The sequence below is a fragment of the Drosophila erecta genome, unplaced genomic scaffold (assembly GCF_003286155.1).
Source record: "Drosophila erecta strain 14021-0224.00,06,07 unplaced genomic scaffold, DereRS2 tig00000000-arrow-pilon, whole genome shotgun sequence".
In the NCBI taxonomy this organism is placed as follows: domain Eukaryota; kingdom Metazoa; phylum Arthropoda; class Insecta; order Diptera; family Drosophilidae; genus Drosophila; species Drosophila erecta.
Genome location: NW_020825194.1, coordinates 9227269 through 9253856, shown reverse-complemented (window position 1 = coordinate 9253856; position 26588 = coordinate 9227269). Strand labels below are relative to the sequence as shown.

The 26588-nt window shown below is 45.3% G+C and overlaps 1 protein-coding gene across 2 annotated transcripts; it reads right to left on the bottom strand.

The window, feature by feature from the left end:
• On the bottom strand, window positions 1–26514 carry LOC6554563 (endoplasmic reticulum aminopeptidase 2). 2 transcript variants are annotated; one of them, XM_015153840.2, is made up of 12 exons: window positions 26227–26514; window positions 22823–23311; window positions 12166–12306; window positions 4369–4557; window positions 4103–4185; window positions 3795–4003; window positions 3526–3706; window positions 2108–3467; window positions 1909–2051; window positions 1578–1840; window positions 1016–1517; window positions 1–954 (listed from the first exon to the last, which is right to left on the bottom strand). In XM_015153840.2, the coding sequence occupies exons 2-12, from the start codon at window positions 22974–22976 to the stop codon at window positions 802–804; spliced, it is 3378 nt and encodes a 1125-aa protein (XP_015009326.1). In that variant the 5' UTR covers window positions 22977–23311; window positions 26227–26514; the 3' UTR covers window positions 1–801. The 2 variants fall into 2 exon arrangements, with proteins under 2 accessions (XP_015009326.1, XP_001982167.1); XM_001982131.3 differs by lacking the exons at window positions 22823–23311; window positions 26227–26514 and adding an exon at window positions 12743–12785.
• Between the last annotated feature and the right edge of the window lie 74 nt (window positions 26515–26588).

Genomic DNA, 26588 nt, shown 5'->3' with positions numbered 1-26588 from the left:
CCTAAATTTATATAAATTGCTGATTGGAAGCTAACACTGATTTTGAAAATACATTTAGAAATCAAAAGGTATTTAAAACTTGGTCTTGGTTATTTACTAACTGGTTTTGGCCAGGCAGCATAGAGTAAACATATATGGGTACTTAAGTACATTATCTTTGGGCAAAAGGAAGATTTCTGTGATATTTCGATGCGCACATACACGGACACACACACGAGCGCAATGCTCACTAAAACTAATATACATACTTGTACATGTGCTATACAGTTACTAGAATGCATTCATAAGCGATTTAGTTGATCGATTCTGGGGATTCTTTTGTTACGTTTTAGATTTTATGAAAAAATATGTTGTTCTTTGTTCTTCGCTTACAATCTACAATTATCCATTGCTCTAAATATGTTTTGGTTTTGTTTGGTTTTGTAAAATATACATACATATACAATATACATATATAGATATATCCTTATGTTCAGTTGTAGATATACACGTTCGTATGTGCTAGAAAAGGTTTTCTCCACTTGGATAGATATACACATATATAAGAGCTGCTTGATCATAGCAATCGTATTTTACAGTTGAGTGGACTAACATTAAGTACTAAAATCATAGGTTAGCTACAGAGAAAACCAAGGAGATCGATCGAACTGGCAATGATATGGTAAGGAGTACATAGATCCATTGTGTTAGTTAACTTGGCGAAATCAAAGCTCACTTAAGATTCGTGTCTGATAGAGGAACATAATTACAAATGAGTGTGAAGAGAGAACTGCGACAGGACCTCCGTGTGCCCCATCTCCTCTATCGGTGCGAGTGCAGGTTGCCCTCCACCCACTTGTAGAGCGACGTCTGTGACCGGGCCACCCACTCCACGTTGGAGGCCACGCTGCTCAAGGTCATGTTCAGCACCGACATGCCATGACCTCGGCCAAATCGATGGACCAGCGATTTGAGCTAAAAAAAAGTGAATACAAGTTATTAGCATATTCTATACCCATCAATATATCAAACTTACCTCATCGTAATCGAACTTGGTGGCCCCGTACTGGGTGATGGCCGATATGACCTTGGCGAAACTGATTGTTCCAGGACCCAGGCGCTTCTCCAGCTCGAACCACTTGGCCTGAAGGAAGCGACAGGCCATAGCACCGCCCGTCGGCGTTCCTGCGATGGCCTTGAGCACCTGCACCACCTCCTCGGTGGGCAGCATTGTAACGTGGGATAACAGGCGGTTCTGCAGCCAAGCATCCTTGGTTCTACCCAGGGCGCGGAGCAACTGCATCCGCTCCACGAATGTCTCTGATGTGCGCTGCAGGTTAACAAAGCGTTCCCAGCAGTGCTGCCAGTAAATGTACTCGCCGGACAGGATGGAGCCCGTGTAAACCACCTCTCTAAGATTTGGTGGAATGGCGGTGCCGTTGTAGTATAGATACTGATTAAGCATGTTCTTTGCCTTGGTGATGCTATCGATATCTTCCCACAGCACCGATGCCAAGAGCACTTCGGGACGCAGTAACCTTGATTGAATGCAATAAATTCAGAACATTTTCGTACGATCTTATTGTAAGCTGTCTTACCTGGTGGCCACATCGCCGTCATCCGACCAGCCGACCTTCTCCATCACCGTGGATATCTTCATCTTAATGAACTCGCTAAGCATTAGGAAGCACTCCGAGTACTTAAGGATGCGTCGCCACTTCTCCAAATGCCTCAATGCCAAAGCCATTGGACCGTAGTGCGTCTCACTGGGCAGATACTGAATCATGTTCATGGTGATCTCGCAGGGCAGCAGATTTGCGTGACATAGCGTAAAGGCATCCGACAACAGACCCAAGCGATCCTGAGATATAAAGATATATTTTCGTTAATTATAGTTGCCAATTATAGTGAAGGTTTATGGGGGCTCACCTCGCTGGTAAAGCGGTTGGGATTTGCGGCCAACTCCTCGATCAGACTTGCCCAATTATCATCATTGTAGACCACTCGGTAATAGCCGTTTTGTATGGCGTTCACTTTGATCCATTTCACGTTCTCCGGCACATTGAAGGTTACTGAAGAAAGGTTAAGTGTAATTTTTGTTCACTTATATAAAGTTATTTGAACTGACCATCTACATTCTGCATCCAGAGGGTTTCGCTGACGTTGTTGATATCTGTCACATAGGTGACTGGGAAGATCCACTTCATGTGCGGCGCCACCTTATGTTTGCTACCCTGTGTTGTGGGTGCCACTGTGCTGGGCATATCAGTGGCATTCAGCGACGTTTTATTGTAGTTATTCCCATCGTAGGAGTCGTCATGGATGGCCAGAAATTCCGCTGGTCGAAAAGGTCGCTGCGAGATGGAAATGCTGTTGCCCATTTTGGTGACCGTGAGGAGGGGAAAGCCCGGCTGGTGGGTCCACAGCGTCATCATGTCCTTGATGTTCTTCGAACCGTTGGCTTTCTTGGTGCAAATGGTCCACAGATCAGTGGGTTCAGCAGTCCGGAAACGATTCACCTTAAGGAACGAGCCCAGACAGCCCCGGAACCGATCCTCACCGATGGCCGTGTGCAACATGGAGAATATGGCCGCTGTCTTCTGGACAAAGAACTCCTCATTGTTGCCATCGTGGCTGGTGCCGTTCATGATGCTATCCCATCCCTGGATGGCGTCGATATCCAACGCAGCTGTGGCCATCTTCAGGAGGTACATTTCTCTCAAGGGCCAGGTTTCCTGCAGGGGCGCCAAGGCGTGGATGCCCAAATACTGGATTAATCCCTCCCACAACCAGACGTCCTTGAGCACCTTTCGCGAAGTGATGCCGCCAAAGAACTGCCTAACCATCGCCTCGGCAATTCGTAGTGCACTGAACTGATATTGCTCCGAGGTTATTGAACTGGGATCCGTTAAGAACGACGTTTTCAAAGTGACCAATCCCAGCGAGGAGATCATGTTGCGATCCAGGGAAGGCAAGGCCACAAAGTCCACTTTCGTGAGGGGATAACTGATATCCAGCCAGGTCTGCAAATACTCCAGAACGTCCCTAGAAGTGTGCAGAATGAATGAAGAGCGAATCAGCAGATCCCTGGGCGCATAGAAGGTGTACGATGGAGCTCTCTTGATCGACGATACCGTGGACTGGGACAGTGATGTTAGATTCGTTGGCTTTCCGTTCCCATTGAGATTCACTGGCCACGCTGTCGTCGTCGTGGGTTGCACAACGGTCAGGTTTTGCCGCGGCGTCAGGTTCACATTCAATGAATGAGTCAGGGCAGTGATGTTTCGTACCGGCGGGTTTTTGCCCTTAAGCTGAGTATAATTGTTTAGCTGGGCGGACTTCTTGCCACCCACTCCGGATCCCGGTGGCGCTGGTGTCGTGGGTATATATGCCGCCGAGGGCTGCAGGGATTCGCGCTGGAAGTCGCTTACCACCCAGGCCACCGCATCGGCTGGCAGTGGGGGAGTCTCTATGAAGTCGTCGCGCAGCTGTGAAAGGCACATAATTATATATCTTTCGGTTAGAAACGTTTCCATTCGTACGCACCAGTCCTGTGCCCATGTAGAAGCCTACGTCCTCGGTGGTGTGCACTATGGAGTTGGACAGGCCGATGTGGAAGCGATCTCGGAACACGGAGATCCGGAACGGTGCTCGAACGTGCGGCTCATCGAAGCAGGGAAATGCTCTTCTTGCGCCATTCGGTCGGAAAACTGTGGCAGCTAATAATCTGTAATGATGGAAACACATGAATTTAATGGAACTGCAAGGTTTGGCTATTACTGTACTGACAGAGGCACTCAATGGGGACTTCTTACCGTTCAACGCCATTGGAGCTCTCGTACTGGTCGACATAGAAGCCCTCTGGCTCCGGATTGAGCTTGGAGTACCAGCGAAGGTTGAGGGTGTAATTGGACTTCTTTTTGAGCCGCTCCTTCACCTCGATGTAGAGCTGCTGCCGGGGCGGAAACTCCAGCACCTTAACAATCTTGAGGGCATAGCCTTTGGGACCCGGGGTCACGATGGCCTGCAATCGAAACGGGGAATGCAATCAATGGAGGCACTCGAGCCAGACGCTAATTGGCTTAATTTGCATTCGACCGGAACCGATCCGGTAATGACTTACCTTCTCGGTGACGTTGAGGTCCTGGATGTGCAGCACAATGAAGTTGGTCTCCTTCTCCACGTGCAAATCGATGGTGACTTGGCCTGGCCAGACGGCAATATGAAAGTGGAAAGTATAAGAGTTAAATGTCAGACAATCAAATTATAATTTCATCGTTGAACGAAATGGGAGGCAACAGCACACTCAAAGAAAAATCCAGTAAATTGCAAACGTTTTGCCGGAATTTAATGTATGTGCTGGTATTTTTCGAATCACTTTTGACTCACCTTTGACATCCAGTGTGGTCAGGTTGGGATGGATGGTAACCATGTAGCGCAGCGGCCGCACACTGGTGGGCAGCATCTTCTCCAGCCAGGGAAAGGGCTCCCCGTTGGTGGCAATCGGATTGAAGGGCTGGGTGTTGTTCTCTTCATCCGTTTCGTAGCCGGACACCGTTTTCGATCCGCAGGAGCAGTCTGCAAGGATAGTCAAGGTGCGTAATCAGTATCGGTTGCACTGCACGGCTCGTTGCTCTTTCTTATTCGCGGACGACTCTTTCGGGGATTCGTAGCTAAGTTCGTTAAAGCAAATTGCATTATACACAATCAACAGAGAGAGAGTTAGAGGGATATATCATCTAAGACGGGGTGGGGGTTAGCATAAAGAAAAGCTAGCAGTAAATCGGTTTAATAATTGGATTCGGTTCAAGTCATTAGCACATCTAGTGGGGTGAACGGAACTCAAATGGGGTGGGTCACAAATGAGATTTCTTTCTGGCTGAATGTCGCGATTAATCGAATGTAGTCACTTCAATAGCTTCAATGAGATTTTCAATGTGATGGAAGATCTAACAATTATAATCCACAAGCCATCAGGAGTACAACTCAAAAATCTACAACATTATCATATGTTAAGTAATAGAAGTAAGTTCATATAACTAGAGAGAAAACGAAGATAAAAAAGTTGACCCGAAAATATGTTGTCTATTTATATAAAGTTTTTGGTGTGTATATACTTGTAGATTGTACTTGAAATGTACTTGGAACCTTCAATAAAGTAGTGTCTGTGCAATTTCTCGACGCATTTCTAATGCAAAGTATTTAACTCAACCATCGGAATGACAAATACCTAATGATCAGTGATATTTCGTATTTACAATGGACACTAAAATTGAAACAATCTAACCTTTCCTCCACAATCGAAATAAAACCAATCAAAGATCTAACATCTAGAGTTAGAAAAGTATAAAAATAACAAAAAACGAAAAGGGATAAGTAAGAAACAACGGATGATCAATGACATCAACATGCCGAAGGATTATATAGAGTGTCATTGCTATTTACCAGTTCAGAAGTATTCAGGTTTGGCATAATTGTTACTCACATTTTAACCAATCAATCAAACAAGCATTTAAGAGAAATATTTCATATTTTTTCAAAGATTCATATATATATAATAAACATTTGGTATACAAAGTCGGAGGCAAAAGGAAACGAAAATGGGAAACAAACAAACGATGATCAGGAAATCAAATAGACATTATTAATGGATATATATATATATACTGTATAGAAAAGGGTAGTGGAAAATGTGTAACGCTGGTCAAACTGTCTAATTGGATCGGCGGAAGCAGAAGTTAAAGCTACATGGTGGAAAATGTTGATTGATAATCGACCTCGCGGCGGGGAAAATTAACTTTCCGCCAGACATGTGTCCCTGCACATCCCCCTCCAATCCGCAAACACACTTTCATGCGGCTTGTTTTCCCTTTCCCTTGACAGTTAATGCAATTATCCCCCAATGCATTTAGCCCCATTAAGTATGCAACAGAAACTTCCCGCGAGCATGTGAGTGTTTGCGCTTTGCATAATTCTGCTATTCAATATGGCCAGCCGATTCCTACTCTGGCAGTCAAAGAGATCGGTTGTGTCGCGCGCATGCAAAAGTGATTTATTTTTTGCTTATCGGTGCATTCCCTTTTGTGCTCAAAATAGCACAAATCATTTATTTGGGCGCTGCTTTGAGCGGTGTCGGCAGTTTGACAAAAACAAAAAGTGCATCAGGTGAAGTGCATTCAAACGGTGCTTTCTGCCCTTCGGGCAAGTCATCTACCTCACCCCGCGCAGAACTGCACAAGAGGTAAACAAACTTTGCTTATCAGTAAAACCGAACTGTTTATGCTCTGTTCCGGACATTTGGGCCCGCAAATTATTTGCTGAATATTAAGACAATATAAAAACAATGAATGAAAACAGTTTCGATGACTCTCAGCTTATAAAGAAGCAGATTGATCATGAAAAAATGTTCTCAATAGCTGGAAAATTACCTAGTAAGATTAGAGACGAGTGCCGATCAGAAATTCAACGCATTACATGCAATAAGTCTCAAAGCAGTCCCACCACAACAACAGTGACATTTTCTAGTGCCAGTAGCAGCACCATATACACAATGGCAAATCCCACAATGAGCAGCATCTGTTCTGGTTCAAGTGTAGCAAACCAAGAATGTTCCCAATTGACCAGCCCCGACATTGCAGCAAAAAATCTAAGCGGTGCTGCCAGAAGATTACTGGATGATCAAAATCGGAAAGCAGGCAAGAGAAAAAATGCAAAGCCACTGTCCCCCATCCTTAAACCGAAAAGAGTGAGCAGTACCCAGGGCCTGCACTTGGTCCCCACAATTAACCAGAAGGCAAGCTCTAGTAACAGGTTTGCTATTCTCGACACGGACATCATTACTAATGAAGAAAACGGGGAAGACATGATGTCTGAGGATGCCGAGGATGCTAGTGCCCGCATGGACGAATTTCAATCTGCAGAAAACAATACTGCCAATAAATCCCAGGAAACATCTAACGCCAACAATCAACTCAAAGATTTTAAAAAACCACCCCAAATTGTTGTTAATATTAGCAACTTAAATGACCTATTTGAGCTCATACAAGAAAAGGCAAGTCTGGATAACGTCGTAGTCAAAGCTAACCAAGGGGAAACAGTCAGAATATTTCCCAAAGACAGTGACACTTACAGAAAAATTGTTAGCTATATGGATGAAATTGGTATGCAGTTTCACACTTACCAAATGCTGACAGAAAAAGCACACAGAATTGTAGTAAGGGACTTACATCACAGCACACAAAACAAAGATATAACGGCCGATCTGAAATGTTTAGGCTATGAAGTACTTCACATTCACAACCCTCGTTCAAGGGTTAATAAAGATGAAAAACTCAATATTTTTTTCATTAACATTAAGCCCTGCCCTAATATTAATGAAATTTATCACGTGAAGACCCTTTGCCGACAGAAAATACGGATCGAAAGGATGCGAAAGTCTAGTGAAATTGCACAATGTCGACGCTGCCAGGAGTATGGCCATACAGCTAAATACTGCCGCAGACATCCAAATTGTGCCAGGTGTGGTGAAAATCACCAAACCACACAATGTACACGTCCTGTAGATGCTCTGCCCACATGCTATCACTGTTCTCACGATCACATGGCTAGTTATAAAGGTTGCCATAAGTACCAGGAGCTTCTCCGCAGATCTATGGGGCCTGCGAAGAAGGCGAATCACTTAAATAGGCAGAATCATGGGTTCAACCATAGAGATCAGCAACAGTTTCCTTCCGTGCAGATTAATCGCCGTAAGAGTACCAACCAGTCAACTGAACATCAGCAACCAACACAACAACACCAAAATATGGTACAGCATCAACCATCTATAGGCCCTGGGGTAAATACAAAAGTATCCTATGCCACAGTAGCAAAAGAATACTCTAATACAACTCCCTCCAAGGATGGACCAGCTCAGCGACGTTTATTTAACTTACAAACGCAACAGTTATCGCAGCAACAACGACTGAACACTCAGCAAAATAATTCACTTGACGTCCAAGCATTGTTACAACAGCAACAACAACAGTTCCAAGAATGGCAGCAGCAAATGCAACAACAACAACAACATCAGTTTATTATGTGGTTGCAACAGCAGCAACAAGATCAGCAACATCACAGAAATCAAACCAATCAACGACTTGAAAAACTCGAAAGAATGGTATTTGAAATAACCACCATGTTAAAGCAAGGAGCTGGGAATGAACATACCTACCAGCTTACTAACAACGCTCCACACCCACAATGAATCCACTAAAGATTCTTATTTGGAATGCCAACGGCATTTCAAGAAAAGCTAAAGATATTGAGCTTTACGCGCACAATAATAGCGTGGACATTCTTCTTGTGACGGAACTTAGAATTAAAAGAGGGGATACTGTTAAGATATATGGTTATGCTTTCTATCCAGCATTTAGGCCATCGCAAAATAATAATAGCGTTGGTGGAGCAGCCGTGTTCGTTAGGACAACTCTTCGCCATTTCCCGCAAAGGGTCATAGAGACACGCAGCATACAAATGTCTACAGTAAAAGTAGCTACAGGACTGGGTGACGTGCAGTTCGGCGCCATTTACTGTCCTCCCAGTGTTAGTATCGACGAAAGACAATTTACTGACACAATACGCTCTTGCGGCCAACGGTATATGATTGGTGGCGACTGGAACGCCCGACACTGGCTTTGGGGCGACACCTACAATTCACCCCGTGGGCGTGAGCTAGCGGAAGCCATCTCTATCACTGGAGCTAAGATACTTGCAACTGGCTCGCCAACCAGGTATCCTTATGTACCCAGTCATACGCCTTCCTGCATTGACTTCGCGGTGCATCATGGTATACCAGATTCCCTAACAAGTATAACACAAAGTTGGGATCTGGACTCCGATCACTTGCCTTTGATCATCAGTATTGTGACAGATAGTACCCATGTGAATCCAAGTCCACGATTAGTCAACAAGCACACTGACCCGCTCGCTTTTAGTCAACAACTGGAGAGCATGATCCCGTTGAACATCACGCTAAATTCTGGTGAAGAAATTGAAATGGCTGTTGATCACCTTACGCAAAGTATTCACAGGGCTGCGACTGCATCTACGCCTTCTGTTCCTCGGACAGGCACCCCCTATGGAATATCCCTAACAAGAGAGGCTAGAGAGCTCCTGACACAGAAAAGGAGACTCAGAAGGCGAGCAATCCGATCTCAAGATCCCTGGGACCGCATCTTATGGAACCGTGCTGCAAAACAACTACGAAATGTGGTAAGAGACCTTCGAAGTATCTTTTTTGAGCAGAAGCTGGCTTCTATGGACTATACGGTGGATGCTGGGTATTCACTCTGGAAGTCCACCAAATCCCTCAAAAGACAACCGTTCAGACAGGTACCCATTAGATGCCCGGGAGGTGAACTTGCTAAAAACGAGGAGGAACAGGCCAATTCCTTTGCAAATCATTTGGAGACTAGGTTCACCCATTACCAATTCGCTACAATGGAGCAGAATCGAGAGACGCTTGACAGCCTAGAGATACCCCTACAAATGTCGCTACCAATTAAACCAATCAGGGTTGAGGAAATTGCCGAAGTCATTAAATCAATGCCAATAAAGAAGACTCCTGGCATCGACAATGTCTGTAATGCCACGTTAAAAGCGCTACCTCTCCGAGCCATCCTATACATGGCGAAAATATTTAATGCTATATTTAGGGTGCAGTCCTTCCCAAAGCAGTGGAAAATGGCAGCAATTCTCATGATACATAAGCCTGGGAAACCTGAAGAGGATCCGGAATCGTATCGGCCCATAAGTCTGCTGTCTTCGCTATCCAAGATATGGGAAAGGCTGATTGCCAACAGACTAGGTGACTTTATTAAGGAGCGCCGTATCCTCCCAGATCACCAGTTTGGATTTCGACAGGGACACAGCACTGTGGAGCAGGTTCACAGACTGGTTAAGCACATTATTCAGGCGTTTGACGACTTGGAATACTGCAATGCTGTATTTATTGACATGCAGCAAGCATTTGACAGAGTCTGGCATATCGGCCTACTCTGCAAAATAAAAAAGCTGCTTCCAGCACCATACTATGGAGTCCTGAAATCTTACCTGGAAGATAGGAAGTTCATGGTCAGGGTCAGAAGCACCTACTCAACCCCTTGCTACATGAGAGCTGGAGTTCCGCAGGGCAGCGTCCTCGGCCCGCTGCTCTACTCAATATTTACCGCGGATTTGCCTTGCCCAAATATGCACCATATGGAAGCTCCCAGGAAGGCCCTACTCGCCACTTACGCTGACGATATCGCACTGTTATACAGCTCCAGTTCTTGCACTGAGGCAGCACGTGGCCTCCAAGAGTATCTCAATACTTTGGCTGCATGGTGCAAAAGATGGAACTTAAAGGTAAATCCACATAAGACCATCAATCCTTGTTTCACCTTGAAGACTCTCATTAGGCGCACACCACCCATACAATTTGATGGCGTAACCCTAGAACAACCTCTGCAGGCTAAATACCTTGGGATCACCCTTGACAAACGGTTGACCTTTGGCCCACACTTAAAAGCTGCGGCACGGAGATGCGGTCAGAGAATGCAACAACTGCGATGGTTGATCAACAGAAGAAGCACCATGACACTTAGAGCCAAAAGGGCAGTATACGCCCACTGTATAGCCCCGATCTGGCTATATGGAGTGCAGATCTGGGGTATTGCTGCAAAATCGAACTATAAACGCATTGAGGTCTTGCAAAATCGTGCAATGCGTGCCATCACCAACTGCCCATACTATGTACGTAGCTCAACCCTTCATCGGGACCTTAATCTGCATACAGTGGAAGAACAGATCTCAAGGCACACAAGCAGATACAGTGATAGGCTTAAAAGACACCACAGCATGCTAGCAAGACGCCTACTCCCTGCCAGGCCTCTAAGAAGGCTTAAAAGAAAGGGCTTTGCCAAAACAATTGGACAGCTTTAAAGACCCCCTCGACGTTTGAGACTCTGTTGTTAGTCTTCCCACGATAAGTGAGAAGTTTGGTTATATTATTTATATGTTTAATTGCAATGTTATGGTACTAGTACTGCATGTACGGATTCGTCGCTTTATAATAATAAACATTTAAAAAAAAAAAAAAAAAAAAAATATGGCCAGCCACACAGAATAGCAGGTCGAGGCCCATGGATCCATTGGGGACAACGGGTTGGGGTCAGGTGTTGCAGTTGCATCTATTTATACGCGGAATGCGGTGATTCCTTTATGGTCCCACCTAATATGGTTAAAAGCATATTACTTGGCTCTAAATGGATTGCTTTGCCCGCTTCGAATGCCGCCGGTCAAGGAATTCAATTACCATTTATACGGATTTATTGGGGCCCAACTTTGAACCTTGAGGCGGCTTTAGTCATAGATACTTGGCTCGGACCGAGAATGGACTGCATTATTCATGATTCCCTTCGACACGTTGATTTATGACTCAATCGTATGTGCACCCATTGCATTTGGAACGAGTCTGATTGAAGTAACTGCCCCTCATCAATGGGTTCTCTTTAAAGATCCTTTTGAAATTTTTTACATCCGACCTCTATTGTAATGCTTTAATCTACCGGAATTACATAGCTTGTGGCTTTCTTTTATGCTGTATTTGGCTGATTACTCTATCTATTTGGGTATTTTTCATTGTCATAAAGATTTTGTATTTCACTCAAGCGTATGCTTTAAAAGCATGTATTAACCCTTTTGCTAGGGACATCTATTCAGGAAAGCGAGTTATATGACTCTATTGTTCCATTCACGTCAATCTGAATCCCTCTCTTACAACATCCCATTTTTAAAGCTGTCAAATTTCGGGTAACCTTTTGAAGCCGCCTTTCCGTCCCGTCCAATTGACTACATATCCTGTCGCCCCCAATAAAGGCGTAATCAAGTAACAGCAACAACAGCCACAACAGTAACAAACACAAAGGGTGACCCCAAACCACTCGATGTTCTGCTCTGCTCTGCTCTGTTCTGTTCTGTTCTGTTCTGTTCTGTCCTGTTCTGTACTGTTTCTGTGGGCGAAAACGAAAAACGAACGAGGTGAACATGGTCGAAAAAAGTCTCGTAAAAGGGAAGTAAAAGAAAAGAACGTAACGGTGTGAGAATGGCGCCGCCTTTGGGGCACGAATCTGGTGGCATGGGTCATGGGGCACGGGGCAAACCTACCGTTCTGCGGTCCGGCGTAGGCGATGATGATGGCCGTCAGCAGCAGCGAGCCGAGCACGATTCCGGCCACAAGTAGAGCCCGGCGCTGTGAGCAGACGGCCACTCCGGTCCGCGTCTGCCGTCCGCCGCTCGATTCGCCACCTGTCGAAATGGAACGGAGAAGGAACGTGCAAAATGTAATTAAACTCCGCATAAAAGTCATAGTGGGGCTGTGCAAATATTTCATCTGGATGGGTTGCACTGCAATTGCCACTGGAGTTGAGTGCAGCTCCACAAAAATAACACAAAATGGGGGTCAGCTTTCAAAGATTGAGTGCTTGGTTACCGCATGAAAGAGCCACCAAGTGCAGGCTTCACAAATATAATAAAATGTTTGCTCATGGAAAATATTCTTCATAAGTTTGATCAAGACCACATTGTATGCCATATCTCATGTTTTTTTAACCATATAATTATATGTCTTCTTGTTGGCCATAAGCATACAATTTGGATTATTTTTTTAGGCAAATCTTTCAGCTTGGCCAACTTCTTCATAGTTGCAGGGTAATCCTTGCCTCATCCTCGACATCCAACTTACCGGATAGAAAGGCACAGTCATCGAGGTCCGGATCATTTGTCATCTCGATGCGCTCGCGACGCCAAATCTTCGAGCCTCTCTGACCACCGCCGACGACCGAAATCTTAACGGGGCCGGTGTCTCTGTGTCTTCCGGCCAATACGTACGCTTGCTAACCCGTGGCCGTAAACGAATTGGGCTTCGAAATCGCAACTGAGACCGCAGCGAACCCGTTGAATTAAACACTCGAAAATCTGGTATACCGCAAATAATTGACGGCTTATTTGCTCTAAAAATGGGAAATCACAATCACTTTATGGCCAATACAGGTCGAACCCTTTTGCCAGAACCCCCCATTCATTTTCTTCCAGTCACGTGCACTTCATAGTTTATTCACCACCAATGCCCGAAATCGGTTTTGGATTTCTCTGCTCACCCCTTTACCCATAAATCTACTGCCAAAAAGTGAAGCTCCTTTGATGAGTTCATAATCGGACTGCCGAGAATATTAATAAACACTGTTTTTATATATAGGTAGTAAGGAATTTTAAAAGAACCCTGAACCGACCGATGAATATTTTACGAGGATGTATACTTTTATGATCCAGTGCTTATGGAATTTTCATTTTGCACCCTTTAGCTACCAAATCGACTGCCAAAAATTGAGACGCCTTGACGAGTTGATAATCGGGCGACCAGAAATATACATACATAATTTATGCAGATAGCACTTTCGTTTGGCTCTTCCTCAGCCGGCTTTTCCTCTTGCCAGAAAAAAAAAGCACCACCCCTACCCCCGCTCCAAGTTGGCCGAAAGCCAGACGCTGACGCCCTTCCGGTTCCGTCTAGTCAGACTACGGCTGTCCGCCCCCGTCCGTAATTCCATGTCCATGGCGATGGGTCCCTTTTCTGAGAGTCTGCACTTCTCGCATTCAAGCTCACTGTTTTCAATGTCGCATTGAATTAGTAAAAGCGCTTTCAACGCCCGAAAATCAACCCCCCAAAAAACATGCTTTCGTCTCTTTCTCCCTGCTTATATCCGTCCCTCTCTCTCTCCTCATCTGTGTAGCCGGCTTTTGTGAGGAGGCTGTATGCTTGTATTTGATGTCTAATGTCCACGCTTCTGTCTGCCTTTGAGGAGCTCTTGAATCTGAAGCTGGCCGCCTGTAGCATCATTCAGGCATAATTTGTGGCTACGGTTTGTTAGGCGTAGCAACGGTAATTTTGGACAAAACCGAATCAAATTTGAATGCCTTGCCAATAGGTAAGATTCGGTTAAAGACCACACCTTAAGGGGGCTATGATTCAGGATAGTTATCTTATTGGTGCAACTAAATTCCAATAGCTAGAGCAGTCTATTAATTATGGATTAGGTTGGATTCTGTATAATGATTCGGTATTATTTCAGTAAAGTTCCAAGTATTAATAAAAAAGATACTAATTTTTAACATCAATTGCCCACCCCTGAAGCAGGCTATAGATTTCACATTGCAAAGGCATAAAATCACGTATACGTAGATGTACAAAGGCAAATCAACTTTCACATTAGTGTCGGTGAAATTCAAATCGTTAAATCTGACATAAAAAGTTATGATATGTATACACGTTTTTCGCTAGCAAAATCGACAAATAAAACAGGCAAAACTAGGGCCATAAAAACTGCTGTGGTTGTCAACAACATTTGCTAACTATTCAATTCCCGTCAGCCAGTTGTTGTAGCCCAAATTGGTCTTTAATGAGGCTTCGCATTCTGTTTGCTTTGGGCTTTCCTCTTTGTTTAATGTCAATGTCAAAACGAGGCCTAATCCTAATTTCCAAGTGGAACGAATGCGATTGTTGTGCCTGCCGCTTTGTTTGTCTTCGTGACTGCACCTATGTACTCGTAGTTACTCTCTCCTTTCCCTGCAGCCATTTCCAATTGTGTATTCCACATGCCACTCAAGAAACGTGTTAATGCATATATCACAATTCCATTTCATTTTTGTTTAACGCGGCCGCCATTTGGCATTTGTTTACATTCTCATTTGCTCAGCGAAAATAAAGAAAAAATACAAAAAAAAAACAAAAAAACAAAAAACCTGAAGAACTCGGGTAGGAGAGAGGGAGAGCGAAATGGGAGTAAGAGAACGAGAGCTTGGAAGTGAGAGTGGAGAGTGTGAGTGCGAGTGAGCGACTGGAGCGCTCTCACTGGAACCTGTGTTTTGAAATGAAATGTCAAAATGCAAAGCTCAACAGCGCGAATTTCCTTTCCTTGTGCGCGTGTATAAGTGAATTTCCTGCTTTGTCTTATGCGGTGATTTTCTTCTTCTCTTTCGCTCCAATCTGCGCGTATATATGTCAATAGTGCGCTTTCCAGCTGGCCCCGCTCTCCTTTTCTCCACCACCCCCCTCACACCTTTCTCCCTATTTTTTCGCACTTTTTCGCCTTCAGCTGCTCCCTTTTTCCCTTTTTTCGCTTTGTTGCCACTTGACTGAATTGCGGTTCTCAGCTGCAGTTGCATTTTACTTGGCGACAGAGCATAGCGGTTCATTATTTCATTTCAGTTAGCTAATTAATGAAAAATTAAGGTCTTGTTACCGTTCTTTTTTTCTTTTCTCTTTTTCGAAGTGGGTTCTGGGCAAAAAGGTCAATTTAGAGATCAATAAAAAAGTGCATACACTAATTACTCGCAGCTTCGACTCGAAATTGAACACTTTAATTGGCTGCTTTTTTATAGCCACCAATTGATTTCCTTCACTACACTTTCTTGCTTCTTAATATATGTATATATACATATATATTTTTTGGCAATTTCTGCTTTCTTTCACAGACACGCACAGCGGGTGGGGGAGGTGGGGGTTAAGGGGGGCAGCACGCGACGCATTCGCTTGCGTGTATGTGTGTATGCGTGTGTATGGCACTTTAGTCAACACCGAATCGCTAGTGTCCTTTCCTTTTGCGAACGCCGCCTTTTGTCACGCGCTTTTTGTTGCGTTTGAGTGCGCGTACATTTTCCAACTGGATGCTGCCGCAGCGAAACGGCGTGCAGCAACCCTGCGAGATGGGAGGTGGCAACCCCGAGAAGGTCTTGCGCATGCCCACCCGCTCTTCATTTGCTCTCTCTCTCTCCTTCTCTCGCTCTCTTGATTTCTGCGTTTGAGCTTTGCTCACCTGCAAAAGTGAAAATGAAATTTCTTTGGAGAGCCCTTGTGTTTGATGTACCACTAACCCCTCCCCTGCTCTCCATGTCCTCCCGCTGATTGGATTTTTGTTTTGATACAACCAAAAACAAATACAAGTAGTAAAGCTAAGGAACTACTCAATACCCTTCAAATAAACCGTTCTGTTTATATTTTTAAGCTTTCGAAAAGATAGACAACCCTTTGGTTTGTTTCGAATAAAATGTGGACTACCTTTTCCAAAACCATATTATTTAAATTAAGGAATTTAATCCCCAAAACTATTTCCAAGATCTCAGCATACCCTTGAACTCCACGAGTGCCGCGGTATTAAAGGAAAAGCTTATAGTGAAGTGTTGCCAGGCGAATCAATAGCGCAGCAACCCTTAAAAGACCCCACAACCCCCCAGCAACACCCCCTCATTTCGCCCACATGCAATCATTTGTTGTTGTTCTTGTTGTACCACTCCATGTTGTGTTGTTTATCATGTGTTGGCCAAATAGTTCAATCTGGCAGCGGCTCATCATTAGATGTTCCCATTTAAGGGATGAGTTCCCTGCGCCTACACATTTGATTTATATAATTATAATTATTTCGTTGACGCGTTCGAGAATTTGTCATAAAAATCATTAGAGTTTACCAGCTCGGGGGATGCGATTTTTATGATTAAAATTTGGGCCTTTTCCCGAACTGCGTTCCAATTGGGATTTACGTTGTCCTGATGATGCTGCGCTGTGTTGCCTACTTTTGGGTCGACATGGCAACTGGGCGAAAACAATCAACAAATGGAGCACAAAGCCGAAACGTAAATGGTAATTCGCTTTAGGAAGTTTGCCGGCAAATGAAATCTCATTTTTCCCCTTTTCGCCTCTTTGTTCCGGCAATGCGACGAAAGTTTATTTTTTTTTTTTTTTGGTTTGGAGGGCATACAAGTACACATACAAAGAAAACGAAACACACCACCGGTTCGCGGTGACTTGCCGGAAAAAATTGGGGATGCTCCTCTTGCCCTCATCCCTTCCATTTTCCTTTTGGCAGTTTTTCCCAATTTCCCAAGCCACTGACTTCGACGCCGGCAGAGCGGGCTGAACTCAATAAATTCGCCGTCACGTTAGTGTAAAGTAAAGTTTTCCCTTCGCGGCTTTTCGACCGAATCGAGCTGAATCGTGTTCATTAGGCGGTGCCACGCCTCGTCGAACGCCCACTCTTCGGTTGTCATATAGCTGGCTTAAAGCGTTCCATTTGCCGGGAAAAACTGGCAATTCGATTGTAACGAAGATAAATACACTTAGACATAGATTTTTGATTCAATGAAAACTTTGAATTCTGCTCATCTTGATAAATAGGAAATCTAGTATAGCTTTTAGCAACAGCTTAAAGGGCAGCCAGTACGACAAAACTGGTATACCTTTGAGCAGTGTAAGCTGCAATTGAAAGTGCAAGCGGTGCAGAATTGGACTTCTTTGAGACAAAACATTCGGTTCGATTCCCCTGCTTTCCCTTTTCAACTCTGACCCCCACAGAGCAATCACACCCCATGCTAACTGAGTTAGTCAACACCATATACCCTCGCTTTTTGTGTCCGACCATTGAGTACTTGCTGCCGCATGCAAATTTACTGGCCGCACTTGTGACTTGTCATGTGCTACACAATCGCAATCGCAATCACCCACCCACCACCACCACCACCCAGACATACACGGTCGCATATTGATCCCATTGAGCATCTAGAGGAAGTGCCCCGCCCCCTTTCTGTGCCCATCGCCTGGGGTCCTAACTGGTTGAAGATGGCCACAAGTGTTCGCCAGACTGTGGATTGCGGATGGGTATTGGGAAAAGGGGGAATGGGGCATGGGGCATGGGGCATTGGATTGCTGGGTCATTGCAGCACGGATCGAAATGCGGTGGTTAAATAATCGCTGTTTATGAAGCAATCAATAAATTTAAGCTGTTACTGCCACTGCTGCAGAGCAAACAGTTGGCCAAGAGGGTGGCTCTTGTAATCGATGCTTGTAATTGCGCTATTGAGGGCTTGTTGACTTCGAGCAGGGAAATCAAAATATTAATGAACGTATGCCAAGCTGCAGAGAAGGCGAGAAGTTGCACTTATTGAAAACTGATCTGACACAAGTGCACAGAAACCTCGGACTTCAATTAAACATTTAAATATAATGGATTATAATTTAAACTTAATTGTGACGTAATGAAATTCGCATAAATCTTATCAGTCGCATAGACATCATTATCTATGTCACCGAATTTTCGCACTGTCTATCTCGCACGGGTTCACCTGGTGACCTCGACTATCAGCTAGCCAGAATGCCTTTAAAAGAAACGCGCCAGCCGGCTGCTCCATTAGTTCTCGGCTGAAGATGATGCGATCGAATACAACTAAGTGGATTACGTTCCTGGTCATTTGGGCCACCGCGGAGGCAGGACTGGAGGGTCGTGCTCCACTATCGACATCGGATCCCAACGATGCGATCATGAGCCGACTGTTGACCTTCATGGACAACGAGGTGGATCCCTGCCAAGACTTTCAGAAATATGTCAGGGGGAATTCCGAAAAGATGTACGAGAATGGCAAAGATCTGTTGGGCGATATTTATCTGTTCGTGGAGGAACAATACATCTCCATGTTTGAAACGCTCAGCGCTCAGCAAAGCGTTCTGGACGCGGATAGCGTGGAGGCCAAGACGCTGAGCTTCTACCGCACCTGTCGCACGGCACCCAACGAATCCCTATCGGAAAGGCACTACCTGGAGCTGGTGCAGCCGGATTATCCCTTCACCAAGTCGCCGAGGAGCTGGCCAAATGGTTTGTTCAATTGGATGTCGACCCTGGCACAACTGCGACGCTTTAGTTTTGATAACCTGCTGGTCAAGATGAATGTGAAATTGAATTTGGTTGACAGCAGCAAATACGTGATTACGATAGACAAGCCAACATTTAAATACTCCCTCCAAAGGCTGCAGAAAAGCTTGAGAACCAAGCAGCTGCTGATTCGCCTGGGTGTACCCAGTGTGCGAGCCATGTCGCTGACCAGGAGCATCAGAAGTTTGGAGCGAAGGATAAGGAAGTTGGCGCCAGTCCAGGGCAAATCCTACGATGATCTGACCCTGAGAGAGTTGGAGAGCCAGACCGGACTTCCATGGCTGCAGTACCTAAACATCGTTTTCGATCGCACCTTCCCCGAAGACTTTGAGGTACAAGTCCGGAATGTGGACTATTTTGTGAAGCTGAATAATCTATTGAAAGCGTACGATGCCGAGGTGATAGCGACGTACATGATGGCCAAGTTTGTCGACTTTCTGAGGATCACAATGCAGAGCAAGGAGAACAATGGAGCTCGTGAATGTAGCTTGGATGTGCGCAACTACATGGATTTCGGTGCCACCTTCCTTTACGATAGCAAGTACACTACGCAGCTTGATGCAGAAGTCCAGAATCTTTTCAACGCGGTGCGCAGTGTACTTGTCGACAAGATCGACGCGAATATATTGAAACTGAGCCCAGGGCAGGCTGCTCAGTTCAAGGAGATCATCCAGGGCATTAATCTCAATTTGGGAAACAGGCCACGGGACCAAAATCATCGTGCTTTTGTGACCAACTACTACAGGGACTTGCAGTTGGCCAATGATCAGGACATGGCAGCTGCCCAGCTAAAGGTCTTGAGAGTCCGCGCTAGTCGTAGCCTGGAACGATTGCATCAGCCTGCAGCCAAGGGCAATGCTTACTACTTCCAGGAGGACACCCTAATCCCCGCCGCTTTCGATCCATTTTACGTAAGGAGGGAAAACTCTATTGTGGTGCCCACCCATGTCCTGCAGACAGCTTACTTTCTGCCCCATGGTCACGATGTCTTCAGGATGAGCTTCCTGGGATTCAACATCGCCCAGATGATGTTGCAGGCCTTGCTGCCCGAGTCACTGCGCTACAGTCCGACCTCCCAGCTCCTTAAACTCCGTGATTCCGAGCACTATGTTCTGGGCCTTAAGTGCCTCAATGGAACCACCACGAACACTCTGGACAAGCGATTGATCGATATGTCGGCTCTTAAACTGGCCTATGAGGCCTACTTTAGAATGGACTCCAAGTACAGCCAGTTGCAGCCCAGCTTCACCAGTCTGTCCCTGCGGCAACTATTCTTCCTGAACTACGCACACAATCTGATAGAATCTGATTTCGACACGGATTGGTTTCAATTTCATCAATTGATTTACAAATTGCCGGCCTTTGGACAAGCCTTTAATTGTCCCCAATCTACTGGGGGCTTGAATAGCTTAATCAAATGCGATATCTGGTAGTACCTACCTACTACTGGCTTTGATAATAAACGATCTAAGCGAACTGTGTCCAAAATAAGCAGGGCTTCCTAGGAAGATGCGCCATAGTCAGCGACGGGAAAAGTCCAGACTGGTGACCGTCTGGGCTTATTTGCACACTCAATTTGAGCCATTTGCTATGATTTAATTAATTGGCAGACCGTGTTCGAGGACCACTTGCAGGCGCATTGCTCATTGCTCATGGCAAATAATGCAAATCGAAAGAGTTGGGCCCAAGTGCTCGGCTCGCTAAGTGGGTCTTGGGATGGGCATGCCATCGATTTGAATGGCATTGGGTTCAACTGAAGCGAACTAATTGTGCAGAAACGAGTGCAGCTCAGCCCAGCTAGCACACATTGAATACTCTTCTCCAAAGAGTATTTTCGATTTCTTTCAAGCTCATTTTTAAGCATTTTTCCGGCTCAGTCTAACAGCGAATTCTTCAGACATTGCAGACACAAGCTTTTCCCATTTTCACACCATGCTCTACATTTAAGTGTCAGCGCTTCAATTTGCCACTGTAATACCCTATAATGCTCTGTGCAGTTTCGTTGGCGGCATGTAATTTGGGTCCACTCAGCTTGGCTCCCTCGCAGTAGCGACTATATATGGAAACCCTTCTGGGCCAGGCTATGCTATATGGCACAAATGAAACCAAATGCACGCGGCTTGGCAGGCCTTCAAGTGCCTCAACAAGTACGAGTGCTGTGTTGCAAGGGGCCCGCGGGCAATATTTTCCATTTCCATTTAATTTAATTACGCTTGTGTCCTTTGTAGTTGCATTTAATTGTGTTTCGCCTGCGCCATTTCGCAACAATAAATTGTTGCTCGCCCGGACGTTTTGACGGGTTGACTTGGCCCGCTCGCTTGTCAGTTACTCATATTTTCCATTTGCCAGTCGCACTTCTCATCCGCTCCATCTTGCCATTTCGAGGCCCTCTTCCTGTACGCCTGCTAGTCGCTTCCACTTCTCTGGTTGAGTTTGAAGTTGCCTGACCCAAAAACACATTTCATTTCTATGTATCCTTTACTTTCACTCACCCACAAACGCATAGGAAAAGGGGCTGCGGATGCAGAAAGTCGGTGGCAAGCTTTGGCATGCGGCGCAAGGCTCTTGCCGCTTCAATTGTTTCTTGTGGACCCATTTTATCTCGCTGATGCAGTCCAGGATAGGCAGGAATTCTTTATTTGAGTCAAGTCCCGGCCCCAAGTGCTCGTGTGTGTGTATGTGTTTGCGTGTGAGCCCATTCAGCCTGCAATCAACACAACGCATCCTGCAATTATCAACATCAGCCGCCTTCGTCGGCTTGTTCCACCATTAACCCTTTGACGGGCGTCCGTCTCAAATGACGCCACATGACAGGAGTGCCTTAAATCGCTTGGGGTTAAAAGGTTTTCAGGCTGCCTGCACAGCGGGGAAGTAATACATTTCCCTAGCTCTTGGATGTATGGTATTTCGGTTGGCTTAGATTGAAGTATAGCCCACTAACTTATTCTGAAATTCCCCAACTACCAAGAACGTATGCGGATTACGTGAACCTGATGGCTGCAGGAGGTTAAGCTGGATTCCCTTACAGTAAACAGCACTGCAGCTGCTGTGAGTCAAGAGGTTACTCCACTTTGTGCATCCTTAATTGCTCGACTGGCTGCCGGGACACGAGCACACGTCCACGTCCTGTTCCCGTGACACTGATTTCCAAGTGATGATGAGGAGGTGATGCAATGGAAAAAATATTTGCTTGCTTTTCTTTACGTACACATATAGTTGTTTCATCTGCCAGAAGCGGTGATTAAATACAGTATAATTAGGAGTTATGTTCAGCCTTATCCTTTATTTATAGCTCAACGTGGAGAATTTTCTTCTAGTTAATGGTTTCACTTAAAACTGACAAAAACTATAGCATACTTTTTTGGATAGCATGGCAGGTAAAGCTTTTAAAGTCAGGATAATAGGAGTACTTTTATAGCCCCATCAACTCGTTGCCTCGCCACTGGATTCTGAATTCAGAATTGATTTCCCAGACAAATAGCGCATTGAAATCCCATTACCACAATCGCTGGCCCCAGGGGATTAATGCTCCCATCATAGCCGAACTCCGGACGAGCGTAAAATTCTAGAAAATCGGCGACAGCTCAAGGAGCACTCGGGAACATTTGTGGCGCCTGCCCTCCGTCAACCCGTCTGTCTCTCCGCGTGGAGCAGCCCGCCGGATCCGGCGGACATCTGTCAGGGCGGAATATTCCGGCAAACTTGACTGCCGGCGGAAGGGAAATGCAAAAATACGTTGAAAATGGAAGGGGCATGGTGGCAAGTAACGAGGGTTGGATGCTGCTGCTCACATTCATTTACATTGCCTCCGGCCAACGAGGCGTATGCGTAACGGCTGCAAGACGTGGCATTTTTAATGCCTTTGTTTTGCATGCGGTGTAATTAAGAACACAACTTGATGCATAAATCCCAAAATTGGCAGGCAAGAGGTGCTTAAATTGCATGAAGCGTCGGATTATGCACGAGTGCAATTATGCACTTTGTTTGATTATTAATGCTGCTCCAGGCAATTGCAAATGCAGGTGTTTGAGGGTTTCGCCCAGGGAGATTTTGAAAATGGTACTCACCAAAAGTGACGCCATTCGTCTGCTTCTCCTTGTCCTTGTCCTTATCCTTGTCGCACTTTTCGCCGCCCAACGGCTCCAGCTCGATGCCATCCGTGGTGGCCACTTTGTAATCGCGCTTCGACATATTGCCACAGCAGAAGCCACAACATAACATTCGGCCAATTTTATAGGCTTGTGGTTTAAGTGGCGCCGTCTTGGATTCTCTTGCCACAGGGCACGAACCGATTTAGGGGGTATTACTACTGGGTTACGACTGATCCTGGCGCGGATGGGGCAGCAGGATCGGGGATGGGTCCGGGTTTAGGGCACTATCTCCTTCGGCTTCTTCGCTAGCGATATGTTGATCCAAAAAGTGGTCGGCACAAAAGGTCCTTCGAGTGTAAACGGGTATGTAGAAGACTAGAAAGGTCGGTGAGTAGAGTTGATTGTTGTGCTTGATTATTCGTATTTCGGTCAAAAATTGGTCCAGTTCCTGGTGTTAATGTCCTTCTGTAATTACCAAGATCAACGTAAAATTAACATATTTAACTGATACAGCTGATAAAATAAAGTTAAGAGTGTATCTTTAGCTGACGTTACTAAAAGCTATCTGTGTCAAGCAAACAATGCAATGTAAGTAGTTTTTTGAGTGCGCCAGACAAAAGAAACCATCAGTCCCAGTTTCAGCACATCTATTTGCACACTCCACTTGGCTGCGCAGAAATTAATAAGAAATAGGCAGGAACATATACAATTGAAATGTTTCCAACATTTAGAACTCTTCGACTTATTGTTAGACTGCAACTTCCGGTGCTGGCCAGCATAAAAAGGAAAAACTTACTAGGGCAGATGGGGTAACAGGAGCAGTTGGAGCAGTTGGAGCCTGCAACTGATGTCGCCACTTGTGGGCGGGTGTCGCTGCCAGGACATTGTTGTGCCAGTCAAACAAAACGAAACTTTAATAAAAGCGCTCGCACTCCAGCTCTCCCCGTTGGCACTCCAGTGTCCTTTGTGGCCCAGCAAAAAGGAGTATTAGAAGAAAAGGGCGAGCTGCAACAATGACAATGTCGTGGGCTAAAAAGCATTCGATAGCCGGAGGGCCACGAATGCAAATGCACATCAAATGTGAACAGTGGCCCAGAGGTGGGCGGTGCATGGCTGCCTAGTCGACAGTAATTGCAAGAGGCATCCACGGGCATGGAGCAGGCGAAGGAGCCAGAGGAGCCAAAGGAGCCGCCTGGTCAGGGACTTCCCATCGCTCTCTCTTAACGAGAAAGTATCGAAGAGGTGCGCCGCAGCGGTTCAATGCACGAGCACACTGAGAAAAATGCGCGGCACTTAAATTCGAATTTATTTGTATTTTAAATTGCAATTTTAAGGTGTTAGTAATATGCCACACAGATATATGATTCAGTTTCAGAGAAATTCCTTCTCAACTCAATGTAGAACTATAAACTTTCATACAAATTTCTGTATTTATTATTGCTTTTTTGTGTGCAGCTTACTTCCAAGAGGTCTGAGGATTAGGACCCAGCACTAGACCCAGTTAAATCGAGCAGGGAATACGCGGATGCGGCTGCGAATGGGAATGCGGATCCGGATCCGCAGACCGAGTGCTGGCCACTCCATTTGATGGGGCGGCACTTGAAACAAAAGTCGAGGCGGGGCTGGGCAATTGTGTTTGCTGTTGGTAAAACACACAACGTAATAAAGAAGTATAGGAAGGGCGACCTGGTAAAGGGGCACTGAGAACTCGGAACTGGACGGGCCATAAACCTTTCAGCCATTTGGAAGCACTTGCAACCAGCGCTGGCCACAAAACGCTCCTGCCATTAGCAAATCCTCCACTCCGGGGGCAGCTCCAAACTCAAAAAATAACCATGGCGCAACAAAGTAAAGCACAAAGGACGAAAAACAAAAGGCAAAAAAGCCGAAATGAATAGAGCAAACAAAGAAATACATATGTATAGTTCCCGAAGTTGAAAGTGAAGCAACGTTTTCGGTATACCCTGAATTCTTGATTACAAGAGGTAAGCGTATAATAAGGGATATGATGAGTTATTCGTGTTTAATTAATCTTCTTCAAGTTACTTTTTTGCAAGATTCATTAATATTTGTCGTAATCAAGTGGGATGATATCATAATCATTGTCAATTATAACGGAAGGACTCTACAATACAACACAACATCTTAATTTTATTATTCTTTTTTTTAACCCACTGGATAACTGAAGCATTAATTAACATAATAACTGCAACGTGTACCAAAATACCCCAAAACCAAGAGGGTATAGCCGGAAAGGGGCAAGTTTGTTTGGTGGCCTGGCCATAAAGTGGTCGGGATTAATGGCAAAATGGCGTCAGTTTGTTTTGTGATTTCTCTTTTTTGCGCTTGTTGCTCCCGTTGCATACAAAGCAGCCAAAAAAGGAGCGGCCAGGACATACTGTGTACATAGCCAGGGCCAAAAGGACACTGCAGCCAAAAATAGCCAACTTGGGCATTGGGTGTGTGCGTGTGTGTGTGCATGAGTGTGTGAGTGTTGCGCATACGACACGTGTGCAAATTGTGCCCCAATGTGTCGTTTGTTACGTTTACGTTACTTCCGGTCTGTCGCACGGCGCTAAATATAAATAAAAATGGCCAAGCGGACTTATGATAGTGCATCATCCCTCCCTCCCCTCTCACCACTGCTCATCAGCCAACTTTTTACGCAGCTGCATTTGTGCAGCTTTCATGCAAAGCTTTTGGGTGAATCTGGCATTATTAATTTCGACCATATGCAAGGCAAATTGAAGGTCATTCGTTTGGTTGGACGCTGCGTGTGTGTGGCGCACAGTCGATTGCCAACTGAAGCAATCAGTGCCGAATCTAGGGCCCTCAGAGTCCCATTTGAGTCCCAGTAACAGGCAGCGTCCACAGTCCACAGTCCGCATTCCCAGCTCAGTCCCAAGGCCATTAGGATGGGTGGTTCTCTGGGGGGTGGCTGTACGCACAGTGGACGGCACAGCATTTTTGCAGGTGTCACGTTTTATTTTTAGCACCAGGCTTTGGGAACTGGGTACCTGTGTAGTACGATGTATGTGAGGAGTGTGCGATCTTCTAGCTCATAAGCAGGACATAGCTTCAATATTTAATGCCCAGAATCAGGCTGAATAATTGATGGACACATGTAGAGCCGGAAGGAGTTGTTGGTTTTTGTGTCTGGCGCACGGCAATTAACTTGTTTAAGCCACATGGTAAACATGACAAACACATTTGTCAGAGTCAGTCGTCACTGTCAATGCCAGCGGTTTGATGAATGGATAGATGGTTGGATGGATGGATGGATGGATGGATGGATGGATGGAGCAAATGCTTTCGAGGATTCGGGGATGTCTACACAAAGCGGCTATGCAAACAACACGAGTCGGGAGGATGTGTTTTACCTAGAGCTGATGATTTAAGCCACGAGTATCCTTCCGTTTTTGGGCGCCAAATAGAGAAGCACTTTTGTATACCACATATAATATACGATGTTTCACTTGATTTTCACTGCTTTCGTCACAAAAAACACACAACGAGCGGCGGAATCGGGGTTAAACAAATTGGAAAACAAACGGAGTTCAATAACAATGAGTTACATGCGATTGAAAATTACTTTTTGGTTTTCTTTGTTCTATAGAAGAAGCGCGAATTAAATGTTGCGTCCATCAAGCACGAAGGATAAACTCTTTCTGATTGAAAAGTAAGCGAAATGGGAAAATTCCCTTCAGCTGGCGAGAGCTTTTCCCACCAGAGCTTTCCTCTC